General features: G+C 38.7%; 1 protein-coding gene across 1 annotated transcript in view; it reads left to right on the forward strand.

Annotated features, from left to right (window-relative positions):
• LOC101426665 (probable ATP-dependent RNA helicase DDX60) overlaps nt 1-18,118 on the forward strand; it is a 94,755-nt gene that overhangs the window by 46,338 nt on the left and 30,299 nt on the right. Inside the window, exons 13-14 of the mRNA XM_071208622.1 lie at nt 436-555; nt 1,078-1,173. Coding sequence (XP_071064723.1) covers nt 436-555; nt 1,078-1,173 — 216 coding nt within the window. The remainder of the gene's footprint in view (nt 1-435; nt 556-1,077; nt 1,174-18,118) is intronic.

Consider the following 18,118-nt stretch of genomic DNA (forward strand, 5'->3'; position numbering starts at 1 on the left):
AGGTTCAGAAGACTGGTGTTGGGAGGGACCATCTCTGCCTTATGGTCCAATCCTTTCAGTTAACAGATGAGGAGCTTGGGGCTCAGGGAAGTTAAATGGCATGCACGTTGCTTAGTCAATTCGATTTTTTAAAAGTAAAGATTATTTTATGGTAATCAAAACACCATCTAATTTTAACCTACATTGATACAGCATAGCAAGTTTGTTTGTATTTTCTTCTAGCTGTCAAGTCAGTCAGCTCTGTGCAATTTATATACATTAAGAAAAATCTTCAAATGGAACTAGTTGGAAACATTTAGTACAAATATTTCTTTTATTAAGAAAGTTATATCAAATTAGTGCATATTTTTTGCATGTAAATTGTTTCAAACACTTGTCTATTTTAGACAATTTTGGCAGTGCTGTCAATGATTATTCTTTGTTTTATGACTTAAGGCTCTTGTTAATCAAGTGGTGGGAACTGTCCACAATTTATTTACGAAAACACTGCCGAAAGGATTAGTGGTGTGTGGAGTTTTTACAAGAGATTACCGTCATGACACCATGAATTGTCAGGTATGTCACACACATACACATGTAATGAATAATAATACATTCTCTGGTACTCGGTTTAGTACTTCAAGGTTATAATGTGATGATAAATTCAAACTACCATGATAAATATATATTTATATTTGAAAAATTATTTATGTATTTTTATTTAATAATTTGATTAAATTTCAAAAAGTTATATTTACTGTACAAAGTAGATGATTTTCTGACATTTCAACATGAAGAAGCAGCTTCCTATGACAGTGACCGTTTTGTATTGTGATGATTTGATGTTCTCTATTTACCGTGTGGCAGAATATTTTAAGTAGAATAGGTTTAGTTCCTTTTGAATTTAACAATTGTAACACACACAGAGATCTGCTACACAAATTCATTTCACTTTTACATAAATGAAATTGTTCTTTGAAAATAGAACTGCTATAATAACATACTGTGCCAACTAAATTTTTAAATTAAAGTTTAAAAATCAAAGCTAAATTTCATTAAAAATGTCAAGTCAATGGGTTCCTATATTTTTTTTTACAGATACTGGTCACAGTGCCTCAGTGTTTGGAAATACTCTTGCTATCACCGCATTACCAAAAGTGGGTGAAAAGGATTAGATATGTCATATTTGATGAGGTATGCCACCTTTTATTAACATTTCCATGATCCCAAGTAGATATTTATTATGTTCTCATAAAGATGGCAGTCATATGGATAATTATTAAAATAAATGTTCAGATTATAATTGAGGTAAACTCTATGTACTAATGGTAAAAGATAGATCTGGAAGAAATTGGGAATGGGAACAAAGGGCATAAGTTCCAAAATAAAGGGTGTGATAGTGGCAGAGAAAAAGCTTTTCAGAAATCACTGGCTACACAGGGGACTAATGAGAAATAGGCCCTTTTTTTTTTTCCTCATAGCCAAATACCTTGCATGCCCTTCAATGAACTACCTTTTAAGAGGTAATTTCTTATTTATCTACCATCAGGTACACTGATGGCTAAAGCAGATCATATTTGCTCAGTGGCTGCATAAAATAGCCTTTACATCTAGCTATTTTAGTTTGATGAACAGTATCATGAAAGAAACAAGAGGCAAATACAAACAGCTAACAAAACAAGCAAATAGAATGAAAACAATCAATTAAATAGACTGCAAATTAGGAAAATGACATAGCATTTCAACATTTATATTCAGTTCTGTTTTTTATCTTTTATTCTTTATTAGAGATATTGTGGGTTTATCGAAAAATCATGCGTGTAATACAAGATTCCTCTATACCGCTACTTCAGTTTGCCAAAGGACTGCTCATGCAAAGTACCAGAAATGGGTTGGCTTTTTTAAAGGGATTTATTTGGGGAATAGCTAACAGTTCCAAGGCTGTGAGAAGTCCAAATCAGGCCACCATAAGAGGTTCTTTGTCATCAATGTCAGCTACCTCATGGCAAAGCAAGATGGCTACTGGTCCTTGCCAAGGTCTCTGCCTTATGCAGCTGTAGGCAAACCTGACATAGAGCTGGCCTCTTAAGGGGCCTCCTCTCTCTCTGGGCCTCCGCCCTCTGAGCATTGTGGGAGCTTTGCAGCTCAGCTGTGGATGAAACCTCTCTCCTACATGGCAGCTTCCTTCTCCTGCGTCTGTCTCTTCCTGTGCCTCTTGGGTTTATATAAGACACTTGGAGGGGGATGAGTCACACCTCACTGATGTAGTCCAATCCAAAGCCTAAAGTGATCTTATCAAGTAATCTCATCAAAGAAACCGTAATGGAATGGAATGCAATCGAACCATATTACACCCACATGCAAATTGGCGGAGTGGATGTAGCTGAAGTGGTTGAGCGCCTGCTTCCTGTGTACAAAGTGCTGGTTTCAATCCCCGGTACCTTCTAAAAATAAAACAAAAACCAACCAAACAAAAAAAGACCAACTCTCATTGCAGAGCAAATGTAGCTCAGTGGTTGAGTGCCTGGTTCCCATGTATGAAGTCCTGGGTTCAATCCCTGGTACTTCCTAAAGAAAAACAAAAACATAATTGTTCTCTTTTGGGGATTCATAAAATAATCTCAAACTGCCACACTATCCTACTATTAACCACTTGCATTGGGGTGGAGCATTTGTTATGACTGACAATAGCACATTTTTATAATTGTACTATTAATTTTTGTCCATGATCTAACTTAGACCTTACTGTGTAACATAGTTCCATGGATCTTTAAAAACATTTTATTCTTTTGCCATGTATACAGGCTAACATTTCCCTTTTTAATCACATTCATATATATTAATATATTTCAGTAATGTAAATTAAATATTCAAGTGTTATGCTACCATCACTACCATACATTAGCAAAATATTTCCATCATTCCAAATAGGAATCGCTTACATTTTATTTTATTTTTTTATTTTTATTTTTTATTTTTATTGACTTTGTAATAATATTACATTAAAAATATATATGTGAGGTCCCATTCAACCCCACCCCCCCACCCCACCTCTCCCCCCCCCCAGCAACACTCATTCCCATCATCATGACACATCCATTGGATTTGGTAAGTACATCTTTGGGCACCTCTGCACCTCATAGTCAATGGTCCCCATCATGGCCCATACTCTCCTCCATTCCATCCAGTGGGCCCTGTGAGGATTTACAATGTCCAGTGATTGCCTCTGAAGCGCCATCCAGGGCATCTCCATGTCCCAAAGACGCCTCCACCTCTCATCTCTTCCTGCCTTTCCCCATACCCATCAGCCACCATGTCCACTTTTCCCAATCGAATGCCACCTCTTCTATGTGGACATTGGATTGGTTGTGTCCATTGCATCTCTATGTCACGAGGAGGCTCAGATTCCACATGGATGCTGGATGCAATCCTCCCACTTTCAGTTGTAATCACTCTAGGCTCCATGGTGTGGTGGTTGTCCTTCTTCAACTCCATCTTAGCTGAGTGTGGTAAGTCCAATAAATCAGGTTGTAGGTGCTGGAGTCTGTTGAGGCTCAGGACCTGGCTATCACATTGTCAGTCCAGAGATTCAAATCCCCTAAGTATATCTTAAACCCCAACATTAACTGCACCTCCAGCACATTAGCATGAAAGTCTTATGAAGGAAGATCCCATCTGAGTCCAGATTCATCACACATAAACACCATTTCCAAAGAGGGGCCAGCTGACCTGGTAGTTAACCCCATCGGCCATGACCATAACTCCCATGGGTCTCTTTAGCCCTCAAAGGAACCAATATCTGGGGATTGCATCTGCTTTATCTGTCTCTCTGACTGCTCAGTTGTGCATGAGGGCAATCCTTCTGCCAGCCTCCAGACTCTTTTTTAGAAACTCGTAGCCATATAAACTCATTTCTCCTTTCCATTTCCCCCTTACTTTAGGTCAAACAGCATTTTAAAGTCATGTTATTTTATGTAGACAGGGATATTCTCCTGATCCGCATTGAACCTTCCATTTAAGGTCATTTTCCAGTTGCATCATCAGTTGGTAGTTGATAGTGGTCCCTCGGTGCCAGGGAGGCTCATCCCCGGGTGTCATGTCCCACGCTGGGGGGAAGGCATTGCATTTACATGCTGAGTTTGGCTTCGAGACTGGCCACATTTGAGTAACATGAAGGCTGACAGGAGGAAATTCCCAGGCACAATGTTGCTCTAGGCCTTGTTCTTATTTTAGGCTTATCAGCTCACAAGCATAGTCATTAGCATCAGGGGCTCACTGTTGAACCCTCACTCCCTCCCGGTCCCCGCCGCTGTACCTGGGAGACTGTCGCTGCTCCCCTAGGGACCACGACAGAGCACCACTGGCCAGGAACCCAGTACCCCCCCTGCTGTGGTTTTTAATTGTTGCCACTATGAGTATATCCAAACATTACCATGCACCCTGGACATATGTTCTGTATAGCTCCCTGTCAGCCATATATCACCTGTCATTGGTATCCCATACCAGTATCCCTCCATTGCCATTGTTGAAACACTCTGTGATCCAGAACTCCCCGAAATTTGAAGCCCAATATGATGTCATGGTCCCTTACTAGGGAATGGCTTATAGCGATGGGTTTAAAGTTTAGATAAAGAACTTGGATAAAGTTAGATAAAGAACTTAGATAAAGAATGTTGACTTGAAAAAATTCTACATCCTATCTTTTTCTTTTTTTTTTTTTTTCCCCCTAATTATTCAGCTTCTCTTCACAGGAGTCCTAGACCACAGCAATGCATATATATAATATACAGCACTCCCATACATCCACCACAAAACCTTTTTCCTTCCACAGCGATACTCTTACACCCTATTCACATCATATTTACTTAACGTGTTGTACAGAGTCTGAGACATTAGCTTTCTAACAAGGTGATATCTGTGCTTACATTATGGTGCATACTTTAGGATACACAGTTCTTTACATTCTTAGTTATCCTATGTTTTACGTTATGGTTTACATTATCAGTCTGTCATCTCCTATATGTTATGGTGTAATATTACATGTTTTATATCCATCCTTGTGTACTCTCAAGAAACTCCTCTCTTACCCCCCATTTACCTTGGTTCCACATATTTAACGTTCATTTTCCCTTCCACCTTGGTGCCCACAGTGACAGCCAACCTCTGTTTCCTGAGGAGCCACTTCCAGAGATAGATGGAATAGTGTTCAGGGCCTAACTTGCTCAACTGCCCCAATGCCCTGGGAGCCACCCTTTCTCTCGAGGGATACAGTTCCCTCTATTTGGTAGCATTAATCCTCCCCAGGATGTGGGTCTACCCCCACTCTCACTACTTGGGTTTCTACCCCATGTTGACACCCACTCTGGCAGAATGAGCATTTAGACATTCCCCAGGAGCCCGTCCTGCATCAGACCCTCCCCTCCGAGCATTCCAAGCAGGTAACCCTCTTTATTATATTTTGATATGATTTTCTCGGCATTTTACTCTCCACCAACACCTGACCCTCTCCTGTGTTCGTATGCTACCCCTCCCTCCCCCCACTTTTGGGCAATGTTACCCATCCGTCCCTCCCCAGCCACCCTCAAACCCGCAAAGCCCCAACCAAAGGCAACCCCTTGCCCCCCTTTTATCTCTTCTTTGTGTTCATACTTACCACCATCTCGTCTTAAATTCCACCCCTGGAGACATCGGCTCATATCCTTCCTCCACCCTCCGATTTCCTGTAAGCCTATCGTTCAGTCTCTTGCTATCTAGGGCAGCTTGTTTATTTCATATCATTGAGGTCATGTAGTATTTGTCCTTCAATGTCTGGGTTGCTTCACTCAACATAAGGTTCTCAAGATTCATCCATGTTATCACATGTGTTTGTAGTGTGTTTGTTCTTACAGCCGAGTAGTATTCCATTGTGTGTATATACCACATTTTATTGATTCACTCATCTGTTGATGGACATTTGGGTTGATTCCAACTTTTGGCAATAGTGAACAATGCTGCTATGAACATTGGTGTACATATATCGGTTTGTGTCCTTGTTTTCAGTTCTGCTGGGTATATACCCAGCAGTGGTATTGCTGGGTCATATGGCAAATCTATGGCTAGTTTTTTGAGAAACCGCCATACTGTCCTCCAGAATGGTTGGATCCTTCTGCATTCCCACCAGCAGTGGATGAGTGTTCCCCTTCCTTCACATCCTCTCCAGCACTTGTATTCTTCTGTTTTTTTCATAGCTGCCAATCTTATGGGTGTAAGATGGTATCTCATTGTAGTTTTGATTTGCATTTCCCTGATAGCTAGAGATTTGGAACATTTTTTCATGTGCTTTCTTGCCATTTGTATTTCTTCTTCGGAGAAGTGTCTGTTTAAGTCTTTTTCCCATTTTTTAAATGGGTTGTTTATCTTTTTATTTTCAAGATATAGGAGTTCTTTATATATGCAAGTTATAAGTTTCTTATCAGATATATGATTGCCAAATATTTTCTCCCACTGTGTGGGCTCCCTTTTTACTTTCTTGACAAACTCCTTTGAGGTGCAGAAGGCTTTAATTTTGAGGAAGTCCCATTTATCTATTAGTTCTTTTGCTGCTCGTGCTTTTGGTGAGATATTCATAAATCCATTTCCTATTACAAGGTCCTGTAGATGTTTCCCTACATTGCTTTCTAAGGTTTTTATGGTCTTGGCTCTTATATATAGGTCTTTGATCCATCTTGAGTTGATCTTTGTATATGGTGTGAGATGGTAATCCTCTTTCATTCTTCTACATATGGCTATCCAGTTCTCCAGACACCATTTGTTGAATAGGCCACTCTCTCCCAGTTGAGAGGGTTTGGTGGCTTTATCGAATATTATGTGGCTGTATATGTGAGGTTCTATATCGGAGCTTTCAATTCGATTCCATTGGTCTGTGTGTCTCTCCTTATGCCAATACCATGCTGTTTTCACCACCGTAGCTTTGTAGTATGCTTTGAAGTCAGGTAGTGTGATTCCTCCAATTTCGTTTTTCTTTTTCAGTATGTCTTTGGCTATTCGGGGTCTCTTTCCTTTCCAAATAAATTTCATAGTTAGTTTTTCTAGTTCCTTAAAGAAGGCTGCGTTGATTTTTATTGGGATTGCATTGAATGTGTAGATCAGTTTTGGTAGGATAGACATTTTAATAATGTTCAGTCTTCCTATCCATGAACAAGGAATAGTCTTCCATTTATTTAGGTCTTCTTTGATTTCCTTGAACAATCTTGTATAGTTCTTGGTGTATAAGTTCTTTACCTCTTTAGTTAAATTTATTCCTAAGTATTTGATTTTTTTATTTACTATTGTGAATGGTATTTGTTTCTTGATTTCCTCCTGATCTTGCTCATTATTGGTGTACAGAAATGCTACTGATTTTTGCGCATTGATCTTATAACCTGCGACTTTACTAAACTCATTTATGAGTTCTAGAATCTTTGTTGTAGATCTCTCAGGGTTTTCTATGTATAGGATCATGTCATCTGCAAATAATGAAATTTTGACTTCTTCCTTTCCAATTTGAATGCCTTTTATTTCTGGTTCTTGCCTCAGTGCTCGAGCAAGTACTTCTAAGACAATGTTAAATAGGAGCGGAGACAGTGGGCATCCTTGTCTTGTTCCTGAGTTTAGAGGGAAGGAGTCTAGGATTTCTCCATTGTAAACAATATTGGCTTTAGGTTTTTCATATATACTCTTTATCATGTTCAGAAAATTTCCTTGTATTCCAATCTTTTGGAGTGTTTTTATCAAGAAAGGGTGCTGTATTTTGTCAAATGCTTTTTCTGCATCAATAGATATAATCATGTGATTTTTTTCCTTCAATCTGTTTATATGGTGTATTACGTTGATTGATTTTCTTATGTTGAACCATCCTTGCATACCTGGGATGAATCCCACTTGGTCGTGGTGTATAATACGTTTAATGTGTCGTTGAATACGATTAGCAAGTATTTTGTTAAGTATTTTTGCGTCTAGGTTCATTAGAGAAATTGGTCTGTAATTTTCCTTTCTTGTGATGTCTTTGTTTGGCTTTGGTACTAGGGTAATGTTGGCATCATAGAAGGAGTTGGGCAATGTTCTTTCTGTTTCGATTTTTTGGAATAGTTTCAGCAGGATTGGTGTCAGTTCTTTCCGGAATGTTTTGTAGAATTCACCTGTGAAGCCATCTGGCCCTGGGCTCTTCTTAGTTGGGAGATTTTTAATAACTGATTCTATCTCTCTGCTTGTGATTGGTTTGTTAAGATCATCAATTTCTTCTTTTGTCAATATGGGCTGCTTATGTGTTTCTAGGAATTTGTCCATTTCCTCTAGATTGTCATTTTTGTTGGAATATAGTTTTTCAAAATATCCTCTTATGATAGTCTTTATTTCTGTGGGGTCAGTGGTGATATCGCCTTTCTCATTTCTTATTTTGTGTATTTGCATCTTCTCTCTTTTTTTCTTTGTTAGTGTTGCTAAAGGTTTGTCAATTTTGTTAATCTTCTCAAAAAACCAGCTCTTGGTCTTGTTTATCTGTTCAAGTGCTTTCTTATTTTCTATTTCATTTAGTTCTGCTCTTATCTTTGTTATTTCCTTCCTTCTTCTTCCTGTTGGGTTACTTTGTTGTTGTTTTTCTAATTCCTTCAAATGTGCAGTTAGTTCTTCAATTTTTGCTCTTTCTTCTTTTTTGATATATGAATTTATGGCTATAAACTTCCCTCTCAGTACTGCTTTTGCTGCATCCCATAAATTTTGGTATGTTGTGTTATCATTATCATTTGTTTCAAGGTAGTCATTGATTTCTTTTGAGATTTCCTCTTTGACCCACTGTTTTTCTAAGAGTGTGCTGTTTAATTTCCAAATCGTGGTGTGAAATCTGGGCTTCTGTCCCTTGCAAATCTCCAGCTTGACTCCACTGTGGTCAGAGATAATGTTTTGTATGATTTCAATCTTTCTGAATTCGTTCAGCCTTTCTTTGTGGCCTAGCATATGATTTATCTTGGAGAATGATCCATGTGCGCTTGAGAAAAATGTATATCCTGCTGTGTTTGGGTGTAGCGATCTATATATGTCTATTAGATCAAGCTCCTCTAATATACTATTCAGATGTTTTGTTTCTTTGGTGATTCTCTTTTGAGATGTTCTGTCCAGAGTTGATAGTGGTGTATTAAAATCCCCCACTATAATTGTAGATGAATCTATTCTTTCACTTAGTTTTTCCAGCGTTTGCCTGACGTATTTAGAGGCACCCTTGTTAGGGGCATAGATATTTATGATTGTTCGATCTTCTTGACAGATTTTCCCTTTCACTAAAATGTAGTATCCTTCTTTGTCTCTCACAATTGTTTCACATTTAAAGTCTATTTTGTCTGATATTAATATAGCTACTCCTGCCTTTTTTTGGTTATTGTTAGCTTGTATGATTGTTTTCCAGCCATTCACTTTCAATCTCCATGCGTCTCTGGGTCTAAGATGTGTCTCTTGTAGACAGCATATGGATGGGTCATATTTCCTTATCCATTGTCCCAGTCTGAATCTTTTGATAGGTGAGTTTAATCCGTTGACATTCAGTGTTATTACTATCAAAGAATTATTTGTGTTAGCCATATTTTGATTGGATTTGTGTTTGTCATATTTTGTTTGTATATTTTGTTTTGTCTTTTTTGTTGTTGTTGTTGGTCTTATACTCTCCTCCAACTCTGCCTTTCCTGTTTTTTCCTTTCTTCCTGCAGAACTCCCTTTAGAATTTCTTGAAGGGGAGGTTTCTTGTTGGTATACTCTTTCAGTTTCTGTTTGTCTGCGAATATTTTGAACTCTCCATCATGTTTGAATGCTAGTTTAGCTGGATAGAGTATTCTTGGTTGGAAATTCTTTTCCTTTAGTACCTTGACTATATCATACCACTGCCTTCTTGCCTCCATGGTTTCAGAAGAGAAATCAGCACTTAATCTAATTGAGCTTCCCTTGTATGTGATGGTTTTCTTTTCTCTTGCTGCTTTTAGGATTTTCTCTTTGTCTTGAGCATTGGATAATTTGACAAGTATATGTCTTGGGGTGGGCCTGTTGGGGTTTATGACTTGTGGAGTGCGCTGTGCTTCTTGGATATGCACATCTGACTCTTTCAGTAGATTTGGGAAGTTTTCAGCCATTATTTCCTGCAACACTCCTTCTGACCCCTTTCCCTTCTCTTCACCTTCTGGAATGCCTATAATACGTATGTTTGAGCGTTTTGCATTGTCATTCAGGTCCCTAAATCCTAACTGGATTTTTTCTATCTTCTTATTGACCCCTTCTACTATCTGTTTGATTTCTGATGTACTGTCTTCCACATCACTAATTCTCTGCTCTGTCTCTTCTAGTCTGCTGATATTTGCTGCAAGTGTATTTTTGATTTCTTGAACTGTGGTGTTCATTCCCATCATATCTGTTATGTTTTTGCGTATGTCTGCAATTTCCCCTCCAAGTGATGTCTTCATGTTGTTAACCTCTTTCATTACTTCGTCAAATTTGTCGGTGATAAATGTTCTGAGATCTTTCATTGCTTGTGCCAAGTTTTGCTCCCCTTCGTGATTATTGGTTTGTTGATTGGATTCAGCCATGTTTTCCTGATTACTGGTTTGGTTTGTAGATTTTTGTTGCTTTCTGGTCATCTCTTTATTTTGACGGATTTAATCAGTTCCTTAGCTTCTTTGTCTGCTCTTGGAGGTTAATTAGCTGTTATTTTTGCATAGGTGTTATATCTTCTCTTTGTTACTTTTTTCTTCTTATTCTAGTTACTTTTTGTTCGTTAAGTTCACTTTAAAGGAAAGTATTAGTGTTGGGGGAAGGCAATTGTGTAAGCAAGAGAAAAGTGTAAAGTAATATTGGTGATATATGTTAACAAAGCAAGAATATGAGATCTGGGAGGATGGAGGTTAGATTCATGTAAATTGTGTAGAGTTATAGCATTAGGTAGAGTACTTATTATAAGGTAGATGATTGAATATGGTAGGAATATGGTATGAGCTAAAAAGCTATTGATTTTGTGAGAGAGGGAAAGAGAAAAGAAAGGTAATAGTTTCAAGAGTGGATGACAGACAGAAAACAAAACATAGGTATTAGTAATTAAGACTTAGACCCTTTGTGGATCGAAGAAAAGGAGGTGGGAGGTGGAATATAGGAGAGCCAGTAGATGGTGGCGGATATCAAGATGTAGGGGAAAGAGGATAGTGTAGGTAGCCTAAATCAGTTCACACAGAAATGAGGCAGTGAAGGATGAGAAAACCCAGCAAATGTGAGGTGTTTCCTGCCGCACCTATTGTATAATTGAGTTAAAATAAACTAAGTAGAATATGAGGGACAAGAGGGAGAGAGACAACAGAATAAAAAGGGGAAAAAAGAGAAAAAAAAAAGAAAGAAAAAAAAAAAAGGGGGAGGGGAGGAAGGGACGAGAGGAAGAAAGGAAAAGAGTGTGGCCAGAGGTGGGGATCAGGTAGGGGAAAGAAGAAATAAAAAATAAAAAAAAACAGATATACACAAACCAGAATTAAAACACCCACTACACAGTACCTACCACACACACACACAAAAAAACCCTTAAATAACTGAGTAAAAAAAGACTTTGGGGGATACGCTGTGAGAGGAGACTAGGGGATAATGCGGTGTTAGCAATCAGGAAATTGAAAAAAGTAAAGAATAAGTCAAAATGAAAATAAAAACAAAACAAAATGAAACGATAAAGAAAAAACGCCAACGTTGAAGGCTAGGGCATTTAAGGACCTCAGATGGACCTCAGTGCGTGATGGATTCAGGGATGGAAAGTCTGAGATATTGAGGACTCAAGAGGTGTGAGTCTCTGTAGTGTGGGCCACCAGAATTTAGGGAATTCAGACCTGGCAGCCTCCAATCTCATCAACAGGAAGCCTGGGAGCCCCGCAGTGTAACACAGCCCTCCAGGATCCCCACAGCTGGGTGCCAACCCTATGGGGGAAGTCAGATCCGCAAACTCTATATTGTGACTGAACCCTGCAATTCACTTTGCTGGGATCATAAGTACGTTATCTTTCATTTGAGCTTTTGGACAGCTCCCGTCCTGTGATTCCAAACCACTGCCACTAGAGGGCGCCTCTACACCGCAGCCACTTTACTAGTACAGATCCGAAGCCCGGCCAGTGACGCGGAAAACGGATTCCAATACCAGAATTCTCAAGCTTCACAGAATATTCCTTAATCTGCTTCCAGACGTGTCCCCGCCCCTTGCCGCAGCCTAGATCAATTTTCCAATTACTTCTCTTTATTGCCTACAGCCTATTTGGGTTGGAGAACGGTTGCCGGGCTTTTGGGGGCGGGGCTTCAGGCGGAAGCGCTATTGTTTATATTCGCACTCAAAAGTTTCTCCCGCTTCACAACAAAACACCGTCTATCTTCCGAAATCGATCCACAAAGGCGATCTGTCAAATCAACCTGTCAACAGCTCACCCAGAGCTCCCGAACTCCTTAGCCCTTCAGAGTCATCTAAAAGCGGTGCCGCGGGGCTGGACCGCGGTTCCCCCCACCCCCAACAGGGAGGAGCCCGTGCGCGGGTCTCACCTGTGGGCAATAGAACCCAAATTATATCTACTAGACCAATCCTCTCCATTACCTTTCCACCCAATCGATGTCCCGACACTTCTGCCCTGCAAAAATCCCGAAAAAGCCTCGCCTTGGAGAACCTGCCGCCGCGCCCAGCCGTCTCTTCCCGGGACAGACCACAAAGGCAAGTTTACTCAGCGACCATCTTGATCCCAAGAAGCAGGAATCGCTTACATTTTAAGCCTTAACTTCCCATTCTCTAGCCCCACCCCTTCTAGGGTAACCTATATTCTATATTCTGACTCTGTGAGTTTGCTTATTATTTCATATCAGTGAGCTCATACAATATTTGTCCTTTTGTGTCTGGTTTATTTCACCAACATGAGATCTTCAAGGATCATCTATGTTGTTACATGTATCAGTACTTCAATCTTTTTTTAACAAGTCAATTTTATTGATACATATTAATAAAGCCTAAATCCATACAAAGCATATAATCAATGGTGTTTGGTATAATTACAGTTTTACATTGATCAATCATTTCTAGAGCATTTTTATTATTCCAGTAATAATAATATTAATACTAAAAAACAACTAACCGAACAAACAAAACTCATCACCTATCAAACTCTCCGGTTCCCCTACTATACATAGCTGTTCTTCTGTTTTCTTCTCTGTAGTATATTTGTACTTATATTTTGTAAAACAGTCTTATATATGCAACATCACCCATATCTGTACTTACATGAGGTTTCACTGTTATACAATCCCTTGTTACATTTTTTAGCTTTATTTCCAGTAATATAAATGTCCTTAGGTTTACCTTTTCAACCATTGTCATACCCATATAATAGCTCTGCTACTCACAAACACCATGATGTGTTCTCACCATTTCCATTTATTTCCAAAGATTTACAAACAATCTTTTAACCAATTCTGCAAAAATAACAATCAGTTTTCCATTCTTGACCTTCATTTTATTTTCTTGTGACCTATATTCTATTATTAATTCCAAGAGTTTACATAATATATTAAGTTCATAGTAGCTCAATCAAAGAGTATCTGTTGCTTTGTGTCTGGCTTGCTTCACTCAACATAATGTCCTCCAGTTTCAACCATGTAGTTATATACTTCATGACTTCATTTCTTTTTGCCACTGCATAATATTCCATCATGTGTATACACCACAATATATTTATCCCTTCATCAGTGGATGGACAAGTGGGTTATTTCCAAATTTTGGCTATCATGAGTAATGCCACTGTGAATATCAGTGTGAAGATGTCTATTAATGTCACTGCTCTGAGTTCTTCTGGGGATATACATAGCAATGGTATTGCTGGATCACATAGCAAGTTTATATTCAACTTCATTAAGAGCTGTCAAGCAGTTGTCTAGAGTGGCTGCAATATTCTACATTCCCACTAACAGTGAATAAATGTTCCTATCTTTCCACAGTTTCTCCAACATTTACAGTTTTCTGACTTTCTAATAGTGGTCCATCTAATAGTTGTGAAATGAGATCTCACTGTACTTTGATTTGCATTTCCCTAATTGCAAGTGATTTTGAACATTTTTTCTTTCCATTTGTAGTTATTCTTTGGCCAATTGTCTTTTGCTCATTTTTAAATGGGGTAGCTTGTCTTTTTATACATCAAGGATATTAAAATGTTTTTGGATATGTGATTTCCAAATGAGAGCATTGAGTCAGCTGCCTTTTCACCCTTTTTTTTTTTTTTTTTTAAAGATTTATTTATTTTATTTATTTCTCTCCCCTTCCTCCCCGCCCCGGTTGTCTGGTCTCTGTGTCTATTTGCTGCGTCTTCTTCTTTTCTGCTTCTGTTGCTGTCAGTGGCACAGGAATGTGTTTCTTTTTGTTGCGTCATCTTGTTGTGTCAGGTCTCCTTGTGGGTGGCGCCATTCCCGGGCAGGCTGCCTTTCTTTCACACTGGGCGGCTCTCTTTATGGGGCGCACTCCTTGCGCGAGGGGCTCCCCTATGCCGGGCACACCCCTGCGTGGCACAGCACTCCTTGTGTGGATCAGCACTGCGAATGGGCCAGCTCCACACGGGTCAAGGAGGCCCAGGGTTTGAACCATGGACCTCCCATGTGGTAGACGGACGCCCTAACCACTGGGCCAAGTCCGTTTCCCCCTTTTCACCCTTTAGACAAATTCCTCTGAGGAGCAAAAATATTTAATTTTGAGCAGGTCCCATTAATCTATGTTCTCTTTTGTTGTTTGTGCTTTGGGTATAAGGTTTAAGAAATTATTGCCTACCACAAGATCTTGAAGATGTTTTCCTACATTTACTTCTCAGGGTTTTATTGTTATTGCTTTTGTATTTAGGTCCTTCATCCATTTTGAGTTAATCTTTGTATAAGGTGTGAGGTAGGGATCTTCTTTCTTTCTTTTGGATATGGCTATTCAGTTCTCCCAGCACCATTTGTTGAATAGATTCTTTTGGCCCAGTTGGGAAAGCTTTACAGCCTTGTAAAAAATCACTTGACTCTAGATATGAAGGTCTATCTCTGAGTTCTTGGCTTGGTTCCATTGGTCATTGTGTCTGTCTTTGTGCCAGAACCATGTTGCTTTTACCACTGTAGCTAAGTAATATGCTTTAAAGTCAGGAAGTGAGAGATGTCCAACTATGTTCTTTTTTTTTTTTTTTAAAGATTTATTTATTTCTCTCCTCCCCGTCCCCAGTTGTCTGCTCTCTGTGTCCATTTGCTGTGTGTTCTTCTGGGACCACTTCTATCCTTATCAGCGGCACCAGAAATCTGTGTTTCTTTTTGTTACATCATCTTGTTATGTCAGCTGTTGGTTTGTGCAGTGCCATTCTTGGGCAGGCTGCACTTTCTTTCGCGCTGGGCAGCTCTCCTTACAGGGCACACTCCTTGTGCGTGGGGCTCCCCTATGTGGGGTCACCCCTGCATGGCAGGACACTCCTTGCATGCATTGGCACTGCACATGGGCCAGCTGCACACGGGTCAAGGAGGCCTGGGGTTTGAACCGCGGACCTCCCATGTGGTAGGCGGACGCCCTATCCATTGGGCCAAGTCCACTTCTTTTTTAAAGACATTTTTGGCTATTTGGGGCCCTTTATCCTTCCAAATAAATTTGATCATTGTTTTTTCCATTTCTGCAGAAAAAGCTATTAGGATTATATTGGGATTGCATTGAATCTGTATATCAGTTTAGGTAAAATAAATATCTTAATGATATTTAGTCTTTCAATCAATGAACACAGAATTTTATTATTCCATTTATTTAAGTCTCCTTTGGTTCCATTTAGTAATATTTTGTAATTTTCTGAATAATGGCCCTTTAGGTCCTTGGTTGAGTTCATTCCAAATTATTTGATTGTAGTAATTGTTAGTATAAATGGATTTTTTTTTTCTGATTTCCTCTCAGATTTCACATCAGTAGTGTATAGAAATGCTATTGATTTTTATATATTAATCTAGTATCCCACCACTGTGCTGAATTCTATTAGTTCTAGTAGCTTGTTGTGGGTTTTCCAGGATTTTCTAAATATGGGCACATATCTTCAGCTAATAGTGAAAGTTTTACTTCTTTTACTATTTGGGTGCCTTTTATTTCTTTATCTAGCCTAATTGCTGTAGCTAGAACTTCTAACACAATATTGAGTAATAATGGTGACAGTGAGCATCCTTGTCTTGTTCTTGATATCAGCTGGAAAGCTTTCAGTCTTTCACTGTTGAGTACAAAGTTAGCTGTATGTTTTTCATGATGCACTTTACTATATTGAGAAAGCTTCCTTCTATTCCTATCTTTTGGAGTATTTTTTATTAAGAAAGGTTGCTCTATTTTGTCAAAAAACTTTTCTGCAACAATCAAGGGGATCATATGATTTTTCTTCTTCAATTTACCAATGTGGTTTATTACACTAATTTATTTTCTTGTTTTGAGCCACCCTTACATACCTGGGATAAAACCTACTTGATCATAGTGTATAATTCTTTTGGTGTTTGGATTCAGTTTGCAAATATTTTGTTGAGGATATTTGCATCTCTATTCATTAGAGATATTGTTCTATAATTTTCTTTTTTCATTGTATCTTTATCTGATTTTGGTATTAGGGCGATGTTGGTTTCTTAGAATGAATTTGGTAGTTCTTTTTCAATTTTTTTGGAAGTGCTTAAGCAAGATTGGTATTAGATAGTCTTTAAATGATTGGTAAAACTCACCTGTGAAGCCATCTGGTCCCAGGCTTTTCATATTTGGGAGGTTTTTGATGACTGTTTCAATCTCTTCACTTGTGATTGGTTTGTTGAGTTCTATTTCTTCTAGGGTCACTATAGTTGGTTTGTGGATTCTAGGAATTTGTCCATCTCGTCTATATTTTCTTGTTTTTTGGCATACAGTTGTTCATAGTATTCTCTTATGGTCTGTCTTATTTTTGCAGGGTCAGTGGTAATGTTTCTGATTTTATTTATTTGTGTCTTCTCTCTTTTTCTCTTTGTCAGTCTCTCTAAGGTTTTGTTGATTTTGTTGATCTCAAAGAACCAACTTTTGGTTTTGTTGAATTTCTGTTTTTTTTTTCCCCATCAATTTCATTTATTTTTCCTCTAATCTTTAGTTTTTCTTTCCTTTGGCTTGGTTTGGGATCAATTTGCTGCTGTTCTTCTATTTCCTCCAGATGTGGAGTCATGTCTTCAATTTTAGGTCTTTCTTATTTGGGGAGGGGGGATGCAGACTAATTTTATTGATCTAAAGTTGCATTAATGCAGGAGCAGCAAAAGAAAGTACTTCTTTTTTAATGTAGGCACTGAGAGGTGTAAATTTCCCTCTAAGCACTCTCTTTACAGTGTCCCCATATGTTTTGATATGTTATGTTCTTATTTTCATTCGTCTCAAAATATTTTCTGATTTATCTTGCAATTTCATTCTTTGACCTACTGATTATTTGAGAATGTGTTTTTTAATCTCCTATATTTATGAATTTTCCATTTTTCTGTCCATTATTGATATCCACCTTCATTCTGTTATGATCAGAGAAAGTGTTCTGTATAATTTCAATCTTTTTAAATTTATTGAGACTTTACTTGTGATACAACATATGGTCTATATTGGACATGGCAGGTCCGCGGTTCAAACCCTGGGCCTCCTTGACCCGTGTGGAGCTGGCCCATGTGCAGTGCTGATGTGCGCAAGGAGTGCTGTGCCACGCAGGGGTGTCCCTGCATAGGGAAGCCCCATGCGCAAGGAATGTGCCCCGTAAGGAGAGCCGCCCAGCACAAAAGAAAGTGCAGCCTGCCCAGGAATGGTGCCACACACACAGAGAGCTGATACAACAAGATGACGCAACAAAAAGAAACACAGATTCCCATGCCGCTGACAACAGAAGTGGACAAAGAAAAACACACAGCAAATGGACACAGAGAACTGACAACCGGGGGGGGGGGGGGGGAGTGAGGAAGGGAGAGAAATAAATAAAAATAAATAAATCTTTAAAAAAAAGTGAATATAGTTATTTCTTCTTGGTGAATCACCCCTTTTATTAATATATAATGACGCTTTTCATCTCTTGTATCAGTTTTGCATTCAAAATCTATTTTGTCTGATATTAGTGCTGTTACTACAACT

Source organism: Dasypus novemcinctus, chromosome 1 (assembly GCF_030445035.2).
Source record: "Dasypus novemcinctus isolate mDasNov1 chromosome 1, mDasNov1.1.hap2, whole genome shotgun sequence".
NCBI classification, from domain to species: Eukaryota; Metazoa; Chordata; class Mammalia; order Cingulata; family Dasypodidae; genus Dasypus; species Dasypus novemcinctus.